General features: G+C 42.6%; 2 protein-coding genes across 5 annotated transcripts in view; both read left to right on the top strand.

Moving 5' to 3' along the window:
* Positions 1-13,724, top strand: part of LOC109899368 (collagen alpha-1(XVIII) chain) — a 78,460-nt gene extending 64,736 nt beyond the window's left edge. For 3 of the 4 annotated variants that reach the window (XM_031836144.1, XM_020494547.2, XM_020494546.2), the window contains exons 24-42: positions 258-320; positions 854-943; positions 1,043-1,078; positions 1,478-1,531; positions 1,753-1,809; positions 5,280-5,339; positions 5,452-5,493; positions 6,842-6,869; positions 7,747-7,824; positions 7,984-8,009; positions 8,104-8,202; positions 8,673-8,817; positions 8,929-8,993; positions 9,267-9,389; positions 9,497-9,544; positions 9,746-9,775; positions 10,680-10,883; positions 11,372-11,487; positions 12,583-13,724. In XM_031836144.1, coding sequence (XP_031692004.1) covers positions 258-320; positions 854-943; positions 1,043-1,078; positions 1,478-1,531; positions 1,753-1,809; positions 5,280-5,339; positions 5,452-5,493; positions 6,842-6,869; positions 7,747-7,824; positions 7,984-8,009; positions 8,104-8,202; positions 8,673-8,817; positions 8,929-8,993; positions 9,267-9,389; positions 9,497-9,544; positions 9,746-9,775; positions 10,680-10,883; positions 11,372-11,487; positions 12,583-12,784 — 1,566 coding nt within the window. In that variant the 3' untranslated portion in view covers positions 12,785-13,724. The remainder of the gene's footprint in view (positions 1-257; positions 321-853; positions 944-1,042; positions 1,079-1,477; positions 1,532-1,752; positions 1,810-5,279; positions 5,340-5,451; positions 5,494-6,841; positions 6,870-7,746; positions 7,825-7,983; positions 8,010-8,103; positions 8,203-8,672; positions 8,818-8,928; positions 8,994-9,266; positions 9,390-9,496; positions 9,545-9,745; positions 9,776-10,679; positions 10,884-11,371; positions 11,488-12,582) is intronic. The other variant, XM_020494548.2, reaches the window with a different exon arrangement.
* Positions 13,725-18,367: 4,643 nt separating this feature from the next.
* Positions 18,368-20,051, top strand: part of LOC109899369 (reversion-inducing cysteine-rich protein with Kazal motifs) — a 60,977-nt gene continuing 59,293 nt past the window's right edge. Inside the window, exon 1 of the mRNA XM_020494549.2 lies at positions 18,368-18,580. Coding sequence (XP_020350138.2) covers positions 18,511-18,580 — 70 coding nt within the window. The 5' untranslated portion in view covers positions 18,368-18,510. The remainder of the gene's footprint in view (positions 18,581-20,051) is intronic.

The raw sequence follows: 20,051 nt of genomic DNA, 5'->3' as shown, positions 1-20,051 counted from the left end.
CTCTTGCTGCTCAGAGGATCTGCTGGTAGGTTACAGCACCATGGTACTATGTCTGTCCTTTCTCTATTGCAAAATATACCATATGCGGCCCACACTTCTGGCATGAACTTGACAGTGCAAACTTTATACAGTGCAATCGGACAGGTACATACTGAAAGGGACACTGCAGCTGTGACTCTGTTTTAATTCATTACTAATGTAGTTATTTATTTAAATGATTAATACATGATCTATTCACTGACTATGATTATTCCCAGGGGCCACGGGGTCCAAAGGGGGACTTGGGGATGACAGGTTTCATGGGGCCTCCAGGACTAAAGGTATGTGTGTGTTTGTGTTATCTGTCTTTGTTTTGGGTTTAAGAACTCCACTAGAGGTTAACTATAGCAGGGTTTGCTACAGCATAACCTTTTGCTATAGGGGCCAAACAGGATTGAATGAACATGTAATATACAGGCTCAAAGCCTTTTGGATTCCAATCAATTAAAAGTGTGTGAAACTAAACACCAGGGCTCATGATTAAAGCTACGACCCCGGTTGCTGCACACTATTGATGTGTAAAAGCCTGCTAATGTGTTCCAGACTGTGCAGCCATAGACAATATATAACTGATTCAGTCTAGGCCCATGGAACAACATGAATGAGATTATTATCTAATGTTATCCTTTCTCTGAGAGGGGCTCAAGGTGCCTCAACATGCATGTGCTGCACATTACCCTTGGGGTCATGTGTGTGTGTGTGTGTGTGTGTGCTTGCGTGTGTGTGTATGCATGTTTGTAATCTGACTGCAAGTGTATGGACAGTATTCATATCGTCTTATTGTGTGTGTGTGTGTCTGTGTATGTGTTTGCAGGGCGAGAAGGGTGAGCCAGGGGTCATGGTTGCCGCTGATGGGTCTATGATGTCTGGACTCACAGGGCCACAGGGGCCCAAAGGGATCAAGGTAAGTCTTACACACACTACTTCCTGGGTCAAAGTTCACATTGACTGCCTGGGTTCTAGTTGTGTCAGACACTCACTTTGTTTCCTGACCCCTTCGCAGGGCGATTGTGGTGTAGCTGGACCAGCTGGCGTGATGGTAAGACTTCAGTTTAATAACGGACCTATAATAAACAACTTACTCTCGTGTGCACGTGTGTGTTATGTTGCCAATACAGCTCTGTGTGTGTGTGGGGGGGTTTGTTGTTCCCTACACTGAGTTTGGAGTAATCCCTTTGTAGTAACTAACCTCACCCCCCCTCCTTCTTTGTGTTGCCGCAGCTGCTTTCAATCAAAGTGTTTTGGAACATTTTTATCAGGCCAAGTCCATACGCACATACAGGCCTGCTTCTGGGCCCCCTATCCAGTCAATGCATATTTTCACGCGTACTACGGACCTGTGATGTATCCTCATCCGCAGTGCACCTGCTGACGGGAGAAATACAAAAGAGAAACAGTTCTGGTCCTTCAAAGGTTGCTTTGTTGTTGTTTTTTACAGGGTCCCATTGGGCCAGAAGGACCCAAAGGAGAATATGGCTATCCTGGTCATCCGGTAAGTACAGTACCTCACATTTTGATTTGAGCCATTCCTTTAACATCGTAGGCTACACATGATAACAACAGCAAGTTAAAAAAAATAATGATTCACATATAGAGTGTTTTTCAAACCCAAGTGCACTCTATTGGGTTGCACAAATAAACAGCACTACAGAGCATGATCATATCACTCCAATGCATTTGACCGTTGTTGATGTGGTGTGTCCCTCGCTACAGGGTCGTCCTGGAATTAGTGGGCATAAAGGAGACAGAGGAGACGCTGTGGTTGTGTCGGTGAGTTGAACCCTCTCCCTTCTTCCCTCCCTCTTTAGATGGGTCAGAGTCACAAAGGTTTGAGAACCACTATTGCCATCTGAAGGTGGCAACCCCCTAGCCAGAACCTCTTTCCATTCCTTTCCATTCCAACTCAGCCACCACTAAATATTAGACCTAGACCACACACGGCCCATGAACCACATGGTTGACCGCCTGACACCGACTCACCACACAGCTGGTAAAGATGCCAGTCGACACGTTGGCATTGGGAATAGTTGTTTCACAGGCAGTCCCGTGCCCAGACAACCCCAACATATGATGAAAACAACCAGCTTATTTATCGACGGTCACTTGAAAGCACCCCGTAAATAAAATAGCTTTTGTTGACTTTTAACGAGACATCTTTCCTCAACATGTGTCAGAAGTCCCTGGCCCATCCTCTGTGTGCGATGAAGCAACAGTGTGGGTTTTTTTCAGGTCTGTCCATGTGCTGTAGTGTCTTAGACACTTTTACTGTGTGTTTAACTGGCTGACCAATCTTAACCAGACCTTACAGTATATACAGTACCAGACAAAGTTTGGACGCACCTTCTCATTCAATGGTTTTTCTTTATTTGTACTATTTTCTACATTGTAGAATAATAGTGAATACATAAAAAATATGAAATAACACATATGGAATCATGTAGTAACCAAAATAGTGTTAAAAATCGAATTATATTTTATACTTTAGATTCTTCAAAGTAGCCACCCTTTGCCTTGATAACAGCTTTGCACACTCTTGGCATTCTCTCAACCAGCTTCATGAGGAATGTTTTTCCAACAGTCTTGAAGGAGTTCCCACATATGCTGAGCACTTGTTGGCTGCTTTTCCTTCACTCTGTAGTCCAACTCATCCCAATCCATCTCAATTGGGTTGAGGTCGGATGATTGTGGAGGCCAGGTCATCTGATGCAGCACCCCATCACTCTTTTTGGTCAAATAGCCCTTACACAGCCTGGAGTTGTGTTTTGGGTCATTGTCTTGTTGAAAAACAAATGATAGTGCCACTAAGCGCAAACCAGATGGGATGGCTTATCGCTGCAGAATGCTGTGGTAGCCATGCTGGTTAAGTGTGCCTTGAATTCTAAATAAATCACTGACAGTGTCACCAGCAAAGCACCCCCACACCATCACACCTTCTCCATGCTCCACAGTGGGAACCACAAATGCGGAGATCATCCGTTCACCTACTCTGGGTCTCTGCGTTGGAACCAAAAATCTCAAATTTGGACTCATCAGCCCAAAGGACAGATTTCCACTGGTCAAATGTCCATTGCTCGTGTTAGGGCCTTCCCCAAAGGGCCTTCCCCAAAGTGTTGCCACAAAGTTGGAAGCACAGAATCATCATTGTGTGCTGTAGCATTACGATTTTCCTTCACTGGGGCCTAGCCCGAACCAGGAAAACAGACCCATATCATTATTCCTCCTCCAACAAACTTTACAGTTGCCTGCATTCGGGGCAGGTAGCGTTCTCCAGGCATCTGCCAAACCCAGATTCGTCCGTCGGACTGCCAGACGGTGAAGTGTGATTCATTACTCCAGAGAACGTGTTTCCACTGCTCCAGTGTCCAATGGGGGCGAGCTTTACGCAACTCTAGCCAATGCTTGGCATTACGCATGGTGATTTTAGGCTTGTGCGGCTGCTCGGCCATTGAAACCCATTTCATTAACCTGTTGCGACGAGCAATCCCGTATCCGGGATCTTAAGTATAGCCTCAAGCTCATTAGCATAACGCAACGTTAACTATTCATGAAAATCGCAAATTAAATGAAATAAATATATTGGCTCCCAAGCTTAGCCTTTTGTTAACAACACTGTCATCTCAGATTTTCAAAATATGCTTTTCAACCATAGCAAAACAAGCATTTGTGTAAGAGTATTGATAGCTAGCATAGCATTAAGCCTAGCATTCAGCAGGCAACATTTTACAAAAACAAGAAAAGCATTCAAATAAAATCATTTACCTTTGAAGAACTTCGGATGTTTTCAATGAGGAGACTCTCAGCAAATGTTCAGTTTTTCCAAAAAGATGATTTGTGTAGGAGAAATCGCTCCGTTTTGTTCATCACGTTTGGCTGAGAAAAAAACCCGAAAATTCAGTCATCATTAACTCCATTCCTTGCGCATTCACAGCCATATAAGGAGACATTGGAACAAAGCACCTCCAAAATCTGGGGCATTTCCTGTTTGAAATTTCATCTTGGTTTCGCCTGTAGCATCAGTTCTGTGGCACTCACAGATAATATCTTTGCAGATTTGGAAACGTCAGAGTGTTTTCTTTCTAAAGCCGTCAATTATATGCATAGTCAAGCATCTTTTCGTGACAAAATATCTTGTTTAAAACGGGAACGTTTTTCATCCAAAAAATGTAATAGCGCCCCCTAATGCATAACTTGTTAAGCTCCCGTCAAACAATTGTTGTGGTGACGTTGCTTCAAGAAAGGCAGTTTGGAACTCTGTAGTGAGTGTCGCAACAGACAATTTTTACACACTTCAGCATTTGGCGGTCCCATTCTGTGAGCTTGTGTGGCCTACCACTTCACGGCTGAGCCGTTGTTGCTCCTAGACATTTCCACTTCACAATAACAGCACTTACAGTTGACCGGGGCAGCTCTAGCAGGGCAGAAATTTGACAAACTGACTTGTTGGAAAGGTAGCATCTTTTGACAATCACTGCTCTCTTTGATACGGGCCATTCTACTGCCAATGTTTGTCTATGGAAATTGTATGGCTGTGTGCTTGATTTTATATACCTGTCAGCAACTGGTGTGGCTGACATAGCCCAAATCCACTAATTTGATGAGGTATCCACATACCTTTATATATATAGTGTAAATATATATATTTTTGCTAGGCCCCAGTGAAGGAAAATCTTAACGGTACAGCATTTCAGCGTTAGCTAGCGCTAATCGCCTGTACCTGCGGCAAAACTCCTATAGCTTGTTCTCCATCTTCTTTTTAAATAGTGAGCCAACATGTTTTCAGCACTTTTATTTCCCTGACTGATCAAAACATGTTTTCTCATGCTCTCTCGTCTCTCTGCAGCAGACATATAGTGAGCAATATGTTTGGAACATCAAATCGCAAACAAAATCGCAGTACAGAAAGAATCTTGAGAATCGTGAGAATCGCAATTCACATTATATTTTGACAAAAGAGACTAAAAGTAAGATTCAAATTAGTAAAAAAAAATATACCAATCTGAAAGGGCACTTTTCTCATAGGAGGGCAAAAGGGCAGAGCCCTTGTGGTCATATCTGAAGTACATGTGTGCAAATCAAGGGTTGTTTCACTATGAAGGTTTGTGGGTGAGTGATTCAGAAGGACCTTGATCACTCCAAGGTGGATGGATGTGAATTGGACTTCTGAACCTGTATGCTGTCCATTCAACTCTAATTTTCCTCTTCCTCTCTGTCTCTCTTTCTTGTTCTCTCTCTGTTCTCAGGGGCCCCCTGGCCCTCCCGGACCCCCAGGACGTCCCGGAATGTTCAACTGCCCCAAAGGAGTAAGTATGACCCCCCCTACTCCCTTCCTATATCCATGTTTGTCCATGTCATCGTCAGGTATTGTAGCTCTCCTGTGCTCACTGTCCCCTTCTTCCCCTACATTTTTTGAAGACAGTTTTTCCCATCCCTCCCAGACCACACTGCAAAAAGGCCGTAAGTGACTGACAGCACAGCGGTGGGCAGGCTGAGCTCAGGCCTGTCTGTCTGGCTCTGTGGAGTATACCTTTTCTTTCTGACTCATTCCTTCCATTTCTCATTCCCTCTCTCTCTCTCTCTCTCAACCAGTCATTCACACAATCAGTCTCTCTCTCTCTCTCTCGCTCTCTCGCTCTCTCTCTCTCTCTCTCTTTCTCTTTCTCTCTCTCTCTCTCTCTCTCTCTCTCTCTCTCTCAACCAGTCATTCACACAATCAGTCTCTCTCTCTCTCTCAACCAGTCATTCACACAATCAGTCTCTCTCTCTCTCTCTCTCTCGCTCTCTCTCTCTCTCTCTCAACCACTCATTCACACAGTCTCTCTCTCGCTCTCTCTCTCTCTCTCTCTCTCTCTCTCTCTCTCTCTCAACCCCTCATTCACACATCAGTCTCCCTCTCGCTCTCTCTCACTCAAAGACACACACACAAAAACACTCACACATAAACACTTTGTATCTCTCTCTCACTCTCTCTCTCTGTCTCACAGTCACTTGTTCAATCTGTGTAGTATCTTTCCTAACTTCTCCATCATAAAAGGGGAATATGCATGTTGCATCCATGGTCCCTAACCTATTCCAGGTGTGAATAGAGAATCTCTCCCAGCATGCTGCATGTCATATGGACATGGTGGTCATGTGGTGTGGGTTTGCTCTTCCATAGGTTGGTGTTTCATGGAGAAGACTAACAAAATGCAGGATGGTCCCCAAGATTGAATATTAAACATTCATGAAAATTATAATATTTAGATTTATAGAAGATGCACTAGTATCAAAACAGAAGCAATTGTTTATATTGCAGTATGTATTTGCCTGGTATTTGGTGAGGCGTGTAGTAATTTCCAAGAATTCCATTCAGATTGTATAACCGTGTAATTTTGTAGTAAATACCAGGTTAATAGTGTTCTAAAGTACAACCTAACCAAATGAATGTACTTACTATGTAAGGTCTTTCAGAAGTGAGATGAGCCAAGTGTGATCAGCATCTCCTGTCTTTCATGGGGCCCATCTTGAAAAAGCACCTTTCATCCAGGGTGATGGTGGTCACTGGCATGTTTAAGATGTTTTTTTTTTTTGTTCATCCTTCTAACCCTCCATTTTGTTACAGATAGATTAACTCGTCCACTGTGAATTCAAAATGATATACTGTAGATACAGTATAATAGCTGTCTTGGATTCATCTTGTCATCATGTGCAATGTTTTTGTTTGTGTCTGAGATGCATGTTCCTTTCACAAGCCCTGTTCTTGTTCCTGCTGAGACAAATCCAACATGTCCCCTTGTCTTTTAACATGTTCCTTTCACTTTTTCAGATAAATGGTTCTAAGAGCTCAACAAATGGTGAGTTGAAGGACTTTCTGGATATGACAATACATTTCAGAACATCATAAATAAATACATTTGATGTATTTCTTTGTTACAGTTTTTCTTAACTTGAAATACAAATGACATCAGTGAATACATAATGCACTGTTAAAGTGTTCTGTTTTCATCAGAAGAGAAATTAATGCAATTGTGTTCGATGTTTCCGGTAATCAGTAAATAATACTGCAAAAAAGTATAAATCACCCCATCAGTGTTATACCATGTACAATATAGAGACTTTTTTACAATATTGAGGACATGCAGAGATGCAGAGAATGAAGTTGGGTTACTCCTAAGTAAATCATCTTCGACATTGTGACCTTCCATGATAGAGCTTTGGTGTGGATTGAGGCTATACATTCATATCAGTTGTGTTCCTCCATTGTATTCACCTTTCATTATTTACATTTGTGGATAGTGTTTCTGTGTACAAATGAAACCAGCCTTTGTATTGAATACATTGAATTGGATTGTGATGATACTGATGAATGAATCCTGCACACAAAGTGCTTAATTTATAAAAAATATTTATGTATCAGTAATAATATTTGATTTGAGGAAATATGCATAAAAGAAGAGTAATTTCCGATCATTCTGCACCTTTGGATAGTACTTCCAATTTGGATCATTATTTAGTGACTGCAAAGAAAAAGTATTGATATAAGTGTGATTTTATAGAGACAGACTAACTTTCTGTTTTGTCTGCTTGGACTCAGGAGATAAGTATGGCTGCGTTAATCTTTTTGCAGGCAGTCGTGTTCTTTTGATGAAACCATTTGCAATTACTTTGTTGTGCTGCATTCTCTGATATGAATGCCAAATGCTCACCTGTTATTCCCTATGTGACCTGTAGGGGGGGCTAACTGTCTTCCAACTGGGACCAAAGGGGACAGGGGGGAGAGGGGTTTCCCTGGGATGCCTGCCCCATCACGTGAGTCACGATAGATAGATAGATTTATTACTGTTCACCTACAGTATGATTTTGATTTACTGTTAATATAAAGAATACATGTTATAATCTGTCATAAGGACACAGGTGTTGTTCATGCATTATCTTTAATAACCAATGGATGATGTGTTTTTCCTGCAGTTACAATGCTTCCCAAAGGAACTACGGTAAGTTGAATATTTGTTTCTGCTGTGTGTGTGTGTGTGTGTGTGTGTGTGTGCTCCTGGAGCTCTCACAGTCTGTGTGTTTGTCTATCCACAGGGGAATAAAGGGGACCACGGCTTCAGGGGGGACAAGGGAGAGAAGGGGGAGGCCGGGTTACCGGGCTCACCTGGTATGCCTGGGAGATCGGGACTGGTGGTGAGTCCCATTTCCATTGAGACCATATGCTTCCAAAGCCCCGCTCATCCACCACAGCTTTGACCAATTACAATTACTGAGAAGATCACGATACAACATAGACACATGAGATGGTACATAATCAGTGTCAACTTCATTTGAGGGGGTTATTGTAGTCTATGACCTCTTTTGATGGTGTGCTAGATAGGCATTTGGGTTGTGTGAGTAATGAGGATTTTGAACTTAGCCACGTTGGCAAATGGCAGAATTGACTTGAAAGGAAATCCAAGTTGTGTGCAAAATAATACATTGTTTTGCCAATTCTTACAAATTCAAGTGCTGCATGCAACAATAGGGGATTTTTTTCCTACTGGCTGCATTTAAGTAACACCGCAGCATCATGGGTTTCAATAAGTCACCATGTTCCATTCATTTATTATATGTAAAGATACTAGAGATGAATATCTACTAAAGCACTGTGTTTGTTTCAGGGCCCCAAAGGAGAACCTGTTATGGGGCCCCGTGGCTATCCCGGTGTTCCGGGGTCTCCTGGTACTCCTGGGTATGGGAGACCTGGCCCTCAAGGCCTCCAAGGGCCTCCCGGACCCCCCGGAGAACCCTCTCGATTTGGCTCAGGTAAGACTTTGTGGCACCCTTTGTGAAATGTTCTGTATGGTATAATATGGTGACTAGTATCACATAAGAAATTCTTACCGTTGTGCTTGTCTCTCATTTTTCTAATTCCAGCTGTGACCATCCATGGGCCACCAGGCCCCACTGGCCCGGCTGGGCCTCCTGGGACCTCTGCCATGGTCAGTCAGTCTGTCCCCTCCATTACGCTGTCACATATCCGCCCCATCACGCCATAACATCATACCATCAAAATGTCAACTCTGTTACATCATGTCATCCTTGTTACATTATCACGTCAGCTCCGTCACATCATCAAATAACCCCTGACATGCTAGATATTGTTGTTCTTTCCTCGATCACTCTGGCCAGGGTCTCCCCAACAATTACTATATTCCGATACTTCGTTCCAGTCGAATAATGTGTTTCTCTCTGTGTTTTTCCTTTATTTGAAGACGTTTCTTTCCAGCGAGGTCATGATGCAACAGACGAAATACAGCAGCGAGGGGACCCTAAGCTTCACCACGGGGACAGGCAAACTCTACATCCGGGTGCAACAGGGATGGAAGGAAGTCCTGGTACAGCAGCATCTCTGGCTCCCTCTCTTCCATGTCTCTATAGTGTCTCTGTGAGCTGTGAAACTAACTGGTGTGTTTGGTGTTTATCTGTGTCTCTGTCTCTACAGCTTGGTGACTTGATCCCCCTCCCAATGAATCTCCTTCTAAATGATGAGGTAAGAACAGCAGATTTGGGATGAGGATGGTACATGTTCAACTGCATGAATTTTCTGCACAATTCTCCCATTGACATCAATGCATTATGTGAAAGTGCATTGTAGACCTCCATATGATGGATGCTTATAGCAAAATATTCTGTGTGATTGCAGCTTTTTTATGTTTAGAATCTAATTAGTAATACACTTTTTCCCCCTTAGGCTCAGCCAGGCAGCGGCAGAAAATATGGGGTGAGTTTGTTGACAAATTAAGACAAGACTGACTAAGCGTTTGCAACTGTGCAAAGTTTGCTCTTGTTATTTCATAGGGGAACAATAAAAGGTTTTTAAAAACATAAACCTGTCTTTATTTACACTTCTATTGAATATCCTTTCTTACTCAAATATTTACTTGAACTTTTGTTTCACCACTTTTTCTTATGAAACTTTGCACTGGAGCAAAGAAACAGTCAATTATAATACTTTCTTAGAACTGCCTGCGTTCTAGTTTGTATCTAGTAAAGGGAGAATAAGTCTGAAATTGAATCTTTGTTATTCGTTCTTGAAAGCAAGTCATTGGTTTGGCTCAAGTCTGGCCGCAAAATGAGCTGGAGACAAAATTTGATTTTGCCGTGGTTTGGAGTATTCCACTTTTAGACTAAATGACTGTCTGTGTGCTGTCATTGAAGGACAGCCCGAGGCAGGCCAGGTTTGGTTTTTGCGATTTAGATCCACACTTCACAAAAGAAGACTGTACCATGCTACACTGTTACATTCCCATTTCAACAGCACTGCCAAGACCATCACCTAAGCCAGGTTTATCCCAAACTCAGCCTCCCCCTGTGTGCACATTTTGGTTTTCGCCCTAGCACTACACAGCTGATTCAAATAACCAACTCATCATTGAGCTTTGATTATTTGAATCAGCAGTATAGTACTAGGGCAAGGACCGAGTTTGGGAAACCATGACCAAAGAGAGATGAGAATAGTGGTGGGTGTGTGTGTCTGTTTGTGTATATGCACTTGTCAGTTTTGTTGGATACCTTGACCACCTGGAGTAGTATCCGGCTCGAAAGGACCACTCTGAATGAAGTGGTGGTTTAGAATACATACTAATGACTAATGAATGACCACTATTCCACTGTCTCGTCCTCAGCTCAAACTGGTGGCTCTGAACCAGCCCCACACAGGGAACTTTGGTGGGGTCTACATAGCAGACAAGATGTGTTATGAACAGGCCAAGGCCATGGGCTTGTCCGCTTATTACCGGGCCTTCCTATCCTCCCCAAAACCCCGGGCCGTTAATAAAGACCTGGTCCCCCAGAAGTTCAGGGAGAGCTACCCCGTTACCAACCTCAGGGTAAGCCAACTTCTGTTTCCCATAGGTTCATCTAAGATCAGTATTAAAGGCCCAGTGCAGTCAAAAGTGTGATTTCCCTGTGTTTTTATATATTTTTCCCAAACTATGAGGTTGGAATAATACTGTGAAATTGTGAAAATTATGATAATACCGTTTTAGTGTAAGAGCTGTTTGCAAAGACCGCCTGACATTTCAGCCTGTCTTTGTGGGATGTAGTTTTGGCCTGCCTGGTGATATCACCAGGCGGAAAATTAGTTAATAGACCGATAAGAAAGAGTTCCTAACCTCTCTGCCAATAACAGCTAGTTTTCCGTTTTCCCCTCCCCATTCACTCAGACAGTCCTAGCAAAATTCTTGCTTGAGAAATTGCTCTTTGCTATTTAAAAAAGAATCTGAAATGATTTAATATTGAGATAAAAAGGTCTGCGTTGGTCCTTTAAAAAATAAAGTGTCAGAGTCAACTCAATTACTCCTTTCTGTATCCACAGGGCGACATTTTGTTCAGTAACTACAAGTCTATCTTCACTGGGGGTGGAGGCAAATTCCCGCCAAACATCCCAATCTACTCCTTCGATGGACGGGACGTATTGGCAGACCCCTTCTGGTCAGTGAAACAGACAGATGTCCAGTTCCTCAGACACAGGGCCCTGTGGCTATGTGGACACGCTCATCCACAACTCATCCTATTTCAATCTCTAAAGAGTGAAGGCTAGGTAGACATCCTCATCCACCCGTCATGTTCTCCACAGTTCCACCCGACCCAAGCAGCTTCACCAAAAGACAAGTGGGTTTTGAAGAGTGAGGCATGAAGAAGGGAGGGGACAGACATGGCTGTTTCCACAAAATGACATTTTAAATGCAGGATAGCCCGACCGCAATCCAGACATCGGGGGTTGTAGCGTTGTGTGTTTCAACCCGGGCCAATGTGAGCCAGCTATGTCCACCCTCACTCTATTTTGCTCCTATTTATACACAGCCATGTTAAATTTAGCAGCCCCAACCAACCAGAGACTGGAGGCTGGCAACTGTGGCTCCAAAGTGACTGTTTATAGATGTTTTTCAAACAGACACTTTCTGACTTTGTGGCAAAGTCTATTTGAGAGCATGTATGAATGGATATAGCAGGGGCAGAGCAGAGAAATAGGTTTGTTGATGTCATCTGTTAAGTTGAGGTCACATCTGTGGGTATCTCTGCTCAGTTTGGGGCTACATTAGTTCAACTCCCATTTGTTTTTTTTTGTGACTTTATTCTGGGAGGATTATTTAAATAGAAGCTAAATTAAACTTTTAGTTGGTGTTTGCGTGAACATCTTATGTATGCTGTATGACTTTTTAACGTGTGTGTGTGTGTGTGTGTGTGTGTGTGTGTGTGTGTGTGTGTGTGTGTGTGTGTGTGTGTGTGTGTGTGTGTGTGTGTGTGTGTGTGTGTGTGTGTGTGTGTGTGTGTGTGTGTTCGCGTGTACTTTATGTTTGTACATAATAGGAGGACGGGCTCATTGTAATGGCTAGAACTAAATAAATGGCCAAACACAAACATATGAAACAACATGTTTGACGGTTCCAATATATTCCATTCCAGCCATTACAATGATCCTGTCCTCCTATAGCTCCTCCCACCAGCCTCCTCTGGTGTACATGTCCCTGTGTATATGCTGTATCCATACACTCTCCCACTGTATTTGTTTATCGCTCCCAACAGGCCTAAGAAGAGCATCTGGCACGGCTCCAATACGTTTGGCAACATGGCGGTAGACCGGTCCTGCGAGTCGTGGCGGGTCAACGACATTTCCATCGTGGGCCAGTCGTCCAGTTTGTCCTCGGGCTCCCTTATAGGACAGCAAACAAGCAGCTGCTCCAACGAGTTAATTATTCTCTGCATCGAGACCATAGAGCATGTTTAATAGACCTTTAACAGTCTCATGCCCCCCCCCTCCCCCAATCCATCCACTGTCATCTTAACACTCTGGAAAGGTGTAAATACATGAACATTGCTTTATGAACATGTCATCATCGTCATCAACTTATTCCTCTCCCATCCTCTGATTGGTTGGTTGATTGACTGAGATGGTGCTAAAGAGCGGATACTGTCTGTCAGACCAGCTCCAAATCGTGGCTTTGCACAGTTTTTTAAACCAACTTTCAAATTACAACTGTCAACTTTCAAGATTCTTTCTCACTACAGATATTTCTCCTAGTCAAAATGTCACCTTTTGTCTTCCAGTGATTGGTCGTGTTTACAGGTTGTCCTATTAGGTCATTCTATAAGAGATGTTTACTCCATTAGACCAGGGCCAATACCATATTTCACACAACATAATGTCCATATTCCAACAAGGGAACAACCAGTATTACCACCAAAGAAATTTTGATGCACTGTATTAGATTTGTTTTATACTTTTGTCACTTCATATCCATGAAGATTGTCTTTCAGTTTTTTTTAATACATTTTATACACATTTCTCATTTGAGCAACAATTTCTCTCAGTGTTTAATTTAAATTCAATGTTTTATTTATACCTTGACCGCACATAACATGAATGAATCAAATGATTAAGGTTAAGTATGTAATTTATAGATTGTTTGTCAAAGTGACTGTTTCAGTTTTTTGCCTCTTCTGAAATTGGTCGTTTTTTGTACAGCATTCCTTTCACTGCGCTAGAATTTTGATTTGATAGGTACCTAGTTAGATTGAACATAAATTCCACCCATCATATAGAAATTCACCACAAAAAAAAACTCATATGGAATTTTTATACAACAGAGATTTGATCAGTATGTGAGAGTATGTTTTATACAATAATTGGTGCTTATTGAATAAAAATGTTTTCTTTTTCTTAATAATATGAGTCTGATGTCATTTGTTTTGAAATCCTGGTCCAGTTACATTGACGCTGGCTGCCACCCATGTACTGTGGTTAAAGGACAAGACAGACCAACACGAAAGTTGGCCATTCCCGGTACGACAGATGGTGGCGATTGAACATTTAAGAATATTACCACCGATATTCTGTGGTCAGAAGCGATAGGACGGCCACCTGCTGCGAATGACCAACTCTTGAGTCAATCAGGGATGGTGGTCAATTTGGTACTGACGTGGTACTGTAGCATAGAGGCTCAATGGTGGGTTTTTAGCAATTCCCCCTTACTCCAGTTGGTGGCTTTACCAAGACATAGGCCCTATTTGAATCCTTCCCTTCACCCCTCCTTGAAGTAATCAGTGACAGTGATTAGTGTAATCAGTAATCGGTGATTAGTGTAATCAGTGATTAGTGTAATCAGTGATCAGTGATTAGTGTAATCAGTGACAGTGATTAGAAATGACTAGACAGATGAAAGCCATGTGATGGATCCCTGGCGTTCACCTATCCAATGTCTAGTCCAGGGGTGTCAAACTCATTCCATGGAGGGCCCAGTGTCCGCAGGTTTAATTTTTTCCCCTTTCAATTACTACCTAGACAACCAGGTGAGGGAATTCCTTAGTAATTAGTGACATTCTAAACAGTCAGAAGGGGCCTGCTGTGTTTGCGTTAGCAGAGAGTACTATGATTATGGCAGAAGCTCTATGAGTACTATGAGAATTATATTTGGGCTTCACACGCAGTTTGCTCCCCATAGCCGGGACTACTTCTTCTGGTCGCCCGACCCTGTCGCAGTACGGGTGAGTGACGACACTCGGCCTACATGTGTAAACCCCATTAGCCGAATTCGAACTGTTTTGCTGCTGTACAGTAAGTAACCCTTTCCTTCAAAGAAGTTTCCATGTGTCTTGTGAGTGGGTCGTAGGCCTACCACTATAAAGGCGGAGGGAGGTCTTCCTGTTACAACTGTGATTATAATGGTGTACAGGATGTGACAGTTTGAATCCAGGTCTTGGATGGATCTAGGTGGGGCTGCAGAAGTTCCAAAGCGTGCTTCCAGCAACTACAGTACGATTACATTTGTCATTGTTTTGGTTAACACATCCCCCAGCCCAACATGGCTGTAGTAATATGCTATTAGAATAAAAGGCTGGATGAATGCAAATGTTATTAAAGGGATAGTTCACCCAAATCACAAACTGAGACATTGGTTTCCTTACTCTGTAAGCAGTCTATAGAAAATGTATGACAGCAATCCATGCTTTGGCTTTATTTTCCTGGTTACGGGGTAAGGAAACCATCATGTCATTTTGTAATTTGGTTGAACTTTTCCTTTAACTTTTACAAACACTAGAAATACTGCCAAATACTGCAATACTGCCATTGGTCAACAGACCAATAATTGGGGAAAAATATGAATTGGGCTGATCATTGCTGACTATCCAGGACACGTTGCTGTGCAAATCAAACACACTTGGTGCAGGGTGAAAAGAATGTGTGTAACGCAGTGGCTGCGTACACACAGGCACTAATTGATATCCGACCAATCAGATCAGCTCTTTTGCCAATAATTGGGCAGAGTATAAGAACTGGGCTGCCTGTGTAAATGCAGCCAGGGAGGAACATCTCCTATTCCAGTCACAGTCTGTACTTGAACAGTTACCGAGCCAAGCACTAGTAGGACAAGTTGTCTATGGTATCTTTGTATAACGTATTCAACAGAATTTGCAGTATGGGCTGCTCCTGGTACTCTTAAAGCACCACTCGAGACCTCATCTCATTCAGTCCTCTCACACATGTAAAATATTCAAACACTTGAATAACAAATAAGGCAATTTACCTGAAAACAATTGCTATTGCCACCCACAAATTATTGATCCATGTCCATTGTGGGCCTGGATAAGACATAGCAAAAACATCTGGCTCTCAAAGGACACAGTCTGAACGTCTGTGTGAACGTGACGGCTGTTTGCGTTCTCAGGAATGAGGAAATGTGGGGATTTCATTCACACCCATACAGTAAGCCACATATCCAAAAACTGACAGTGTGCCAGGAATAATAGTGGTAGAATTGCACGTACAAGTACTTGTCATCACACTGTCTGTCTGACAGGTGGTGAAAGGGCTTGAGTTTTGCCTAGGGGGGAGACGGAGGAGTGGATGGCCATGAGCAGCTGAAGGACAGGCAATTCTCCCTTCACACCTTCTGGTTAATCTCTCACACACACACAAACATACACACAAACCTGTTATTGACCAAACTTTCATTAAACCTTACTATGAGTCACACAGAAATGCCTAACTCATAATGCATGACTTTATTGAATATACACTGAGAGTACAAGCATTAGGAACCCCTTTCTAAAACTGAGTTACAACCCCCTCTTGCCCTCAGAACAGCCTTCATCAGAGCATGGACTCCACAAGGTGTCAAATACGTTCCACAGGGAGATGCTGGCCCATGTTGACTCCAATGCTTCCCAATGTTTGTGTCAAGTTGGCTGGATATCCTTTGGGTGGTGGACCATTCTTGATACAGATGGGAAACTGTTGAGCGTGAAAAACACAGCAGCATTGCAGTTCTTGACACAAACCAGTGAGCCTGGTACCTACTACCATACCTCATTCAAAGACACTTAAATATTTTGTCTTGCCCATTCACCCTCTGAATGGGACACAATCCACGTCTCAAATGTCTCAAGGCTTAAAAATCCTTCTTTAACCTGTCTCCTCCCATTCATCTACCCTGGTTTGAAGTGGATTTAACAGGTGACATCAATAAAGGATCATAGCTTTCACCTGGATTCACCTGGTCCGTTTGTCATGGAAAGAGCAGGTGTTCCTAATGTTTTGTACACTAGCATATGCTCTAGTGGTTAAGGCCTGTGTGAGAACGAATGCACTCTGTTGTATCGTGCATTTTTTTTTCTCTTCTTGTTTCTCATCAGATTTCTATACATCCAGCTCATCACACTTCATGATGTTTTCTGTAGCCTCTCCCAAGCCGCCTGTCATCCCTGACACACACATCATCAATAACATTCCACCATGACAGCTTCACTGCAGGAAAGTGTGGGGGCCAACAGGAAAATAGATTTTTGAAGAACATGTAGAGGCTCTGTCTGTCTGTCAGGCTTTTGTCACATCTAATTCCCATGTCAACGAGCGGACCGGTCCTTTTGTGTGGCGCGGCGTACAAATCTGTCCATAGGGGGACAGAGGTCAGGGGTCAGACGAATAGAACGATCACCCCGGAGCTGGGAGGATGTTAGGGGACTGGAGTCAGCATTGTGGCCCCTGGACCTCTGCCACTGTTTGTCTCCCAGGGGCCAGGGCAGGGCAGGTCAGGAAAGTCATGTGACCTTTAAAAGGGCATGTTTTCATCAAATTGACTTTAATCTAACTTTATTCATACCACAATGGACAATTGTACTAGGTAAAGTTCCCAAATGCACAAAATGTATGCATGCATGACTAAGTTTCTTTGGATAAAAGCATCTGCTAAATGACATATTTATTAAAGATGTGTGTGTGCAAATACATTAAGTTAATAAATGAATCTATTATTCATTCAAGCATACATTCTGGATAGCCATCAATATGATCATTGGAAAGCATAGTGACATTTTACTGAAGAAAAAAAAGACAGAAAGTACAGAAACGCAAAATGTATTATAATAACACAGTTTATGCCAGACGCTTTTATCATAGCGTCTTACAGTTATGTTCCGTGCATACATTGATACTTATCATTGGTCGCGGGAATCCTAGCGTTACAATCGCCATGCTCTACCAACTGAGCTAGAAAGGAGCATAAATAGAGTAAAGTTAGAAGAATCCGATGCCCATGGCACAGCACAGTAGACCTGACCTCGGCAAGGCAGCTGAGCTGAGGCTGTTCCTTTCAGTGATTGATATGAGCCTTGGAGCCGGTCAGCAGAGGTTGGTTCATCAACTCAACATTGGCCCCTTTGTGAGCGCAGAGCGTCTGGGCGACCATGCTAAATGTAGTGTTGTTGTTTTTCATTATAAGCATTATATCTTATTATATCTCCGCTAACCAGATGTCATAACGGATGACATGTTTGCTTCCCCGGGACATTTAGGCTGTATCATTTGGAACGGCAGGTGTAGGCTGTCATCGTTGATTTCGATGGTCAAACATACATTAGCCTATATAGTTCACTTGATTTTTTTCGCTCACTGTATTTCCCGTTTTATAGTCCGGGATATTTCAGAATGGACAGTTGCTATGCTGGAGAACGATGATTTATATTTCCATCTTTTATATGAATAAATGTGTTGATGGCTCAGTTTGAACAAAGACATTGTACTGGTTTGTCTGTGCAAGAGGGCAAGAAAAGTTCACATTTTATGACAAAAAAAGATTTCGAAATATTTCTAGAGGACACCATGATTCTCGAAGCCTAATTGGCTGACATCTCTGGAATTAAAATGAAATACTTCCAGGCAATAACACCACACCCATGCATTAATAACGGCGTTATTATACTGTTCTCATACGTATGTCACCGTTAACCCAGCCTTCTTCTGACCGGTGGGATTTGTCCCGTAGGCGCATGCCCAGTATGCGCTGTGTGTGACCACCAGTTCTCCATCTCCTCCACTATTCGGCCTGTATATGAGCGGATCACGAGAGAGAGCCGCATACGCTAATGTAGCCGACACAGAGGGTCTCATGGATCTTGTCAAAGCGGCAGTGTTTTATTTGTGTTTTCGTTCACAATGCACTTTAGGATTTCAATAAGATGTATGTGTGTTTTGAGATAGTGACTTTTCTTCTCGCCTTCAACTTCTACGATTTGGTTCTTACTCAGGGTAAGTCTCCGCTTCGCTTTTCTTATTTCGCTAAACATTACATACAGTAATTGATATGCCTGTGTCTCTCTAAGTCCATTTTTTGTGCTCTTGGGGTCTGTACTTGATTCAAAACATGCAAGGTATACAATGATAAAGTTCGCTCAAGTGAGAGCAAATCCTTGTAGGCGACCCAAGTTTTCACTGCGCCGAGTTTTAACTTGTTGATTCACTTCTACAGTACGCATCCTGCAGTATGAGACCTGTGAGTAGCCAGCAACCGTTTTAGGCTAGACTGTTTTATGAACAGAACAGACCACACTTTGTGTTTTCTAACGGTACTTTGTATTGGGACGTTTAGGTTAAATGTTTCTAGTGTTTCGGAGGGAATACAGCAATGACCCCCCCATATAGGTTTCCGTTGTGAACATGATATCCGTAATTTTCCTTCACATTGTGTCACGCTGGTTTCTACCTCTCATTTCTGACACATTGTATCACGCAAATGGGGAGGGTCCCTTTACCGGTGATGGAACTGCTGCCAGCCATAGCTTGTTGTGTAGACTATTATATTCTGGTCATGACATTACATCATTTAATACGTGTTATATTTGTTTCTCTTCGGTGTCTTAGAATAGCCTGTTGATTAGGCTATAGTAGATCATATTAAGGGCACTAGCTAGATATTGTGTGATGTAAAATCTCAACGTTTTACTTATTAGGTAATAACATGGCTGAACATTTGACACCACGTGAATGAAAGTGTAGCCTAAATCAAATCAAATCAAATTGTGTATGTCACATGCTTCATAAACAACAGGTGTAGACTATCAGTGAAATGCTTAGGCTACTTACTGGCTCTGTCCAACAATGCAGAGAGAACAAAACATAGAAATATAATAACACGAGGAATAAAACTGCATAGGCTCCATAATGACTAACCATAAATTGCCTATATACACGGGGTACCAGTACCGAGTCCTTTGATAACGATAAACTGCTAATCCTTCACACCGGTCAATTAGCAAATACAGTGTTTAGGCTATGTAGGCGAGACTTTTATTGGGGTTAGACAACTGCCCTTGACTTTACTTTCTCATGCTAATGAATTTGGCAAAAGTGATTGTTTGTTGCCATTTGTCCCACTTACAATTTGTTAACCAGTTGGCGCACCCCCGTTTCAATATAACAACAATGTCTGAAGGCAACATTGTAGGCGTACCTTTTTTATCAATAGTCATTTGGCCACATCATTCATTGGTGCGGGATTCCTCAATCTTTACGGATGGGGTTAGGGTGGCAGCAGCAGCTCTAAATTCGCATCTGCCATATGAGGACTTTGATGTTGTGAAAAGTGCTGTGTGTCCACATGCGCTCAGGATGTGGATTAGTTCGCGTAAATATCGCTCTAATCTGTCACACTGTGCATTGAACATGAAAGACGAGGCTTCGTTTAGAACTGCAGTTAGGACCCACATTAGCCAGCTGGCAT

Source organism: Oncorhynchus kisutch, linkage group LG11, assembly GCF_002021735.2.
Source record: "Oncorhynchus kisutch isolate 150728-3 linkage group LG11, Okis_V2, whole genome shotgun sequence".
NCBI lineage: Eukaryota > Metazoa > Chordata > Actinopteri > Salmoniformes > Salmonidae > Oncorhynchus > Oncorhynchus kisutch.
The sequence above is the reverse complement of the archived record's forward strand: the minus strand, read 5'-3'. Positions and strand labels throughout refer to the sequence as shown.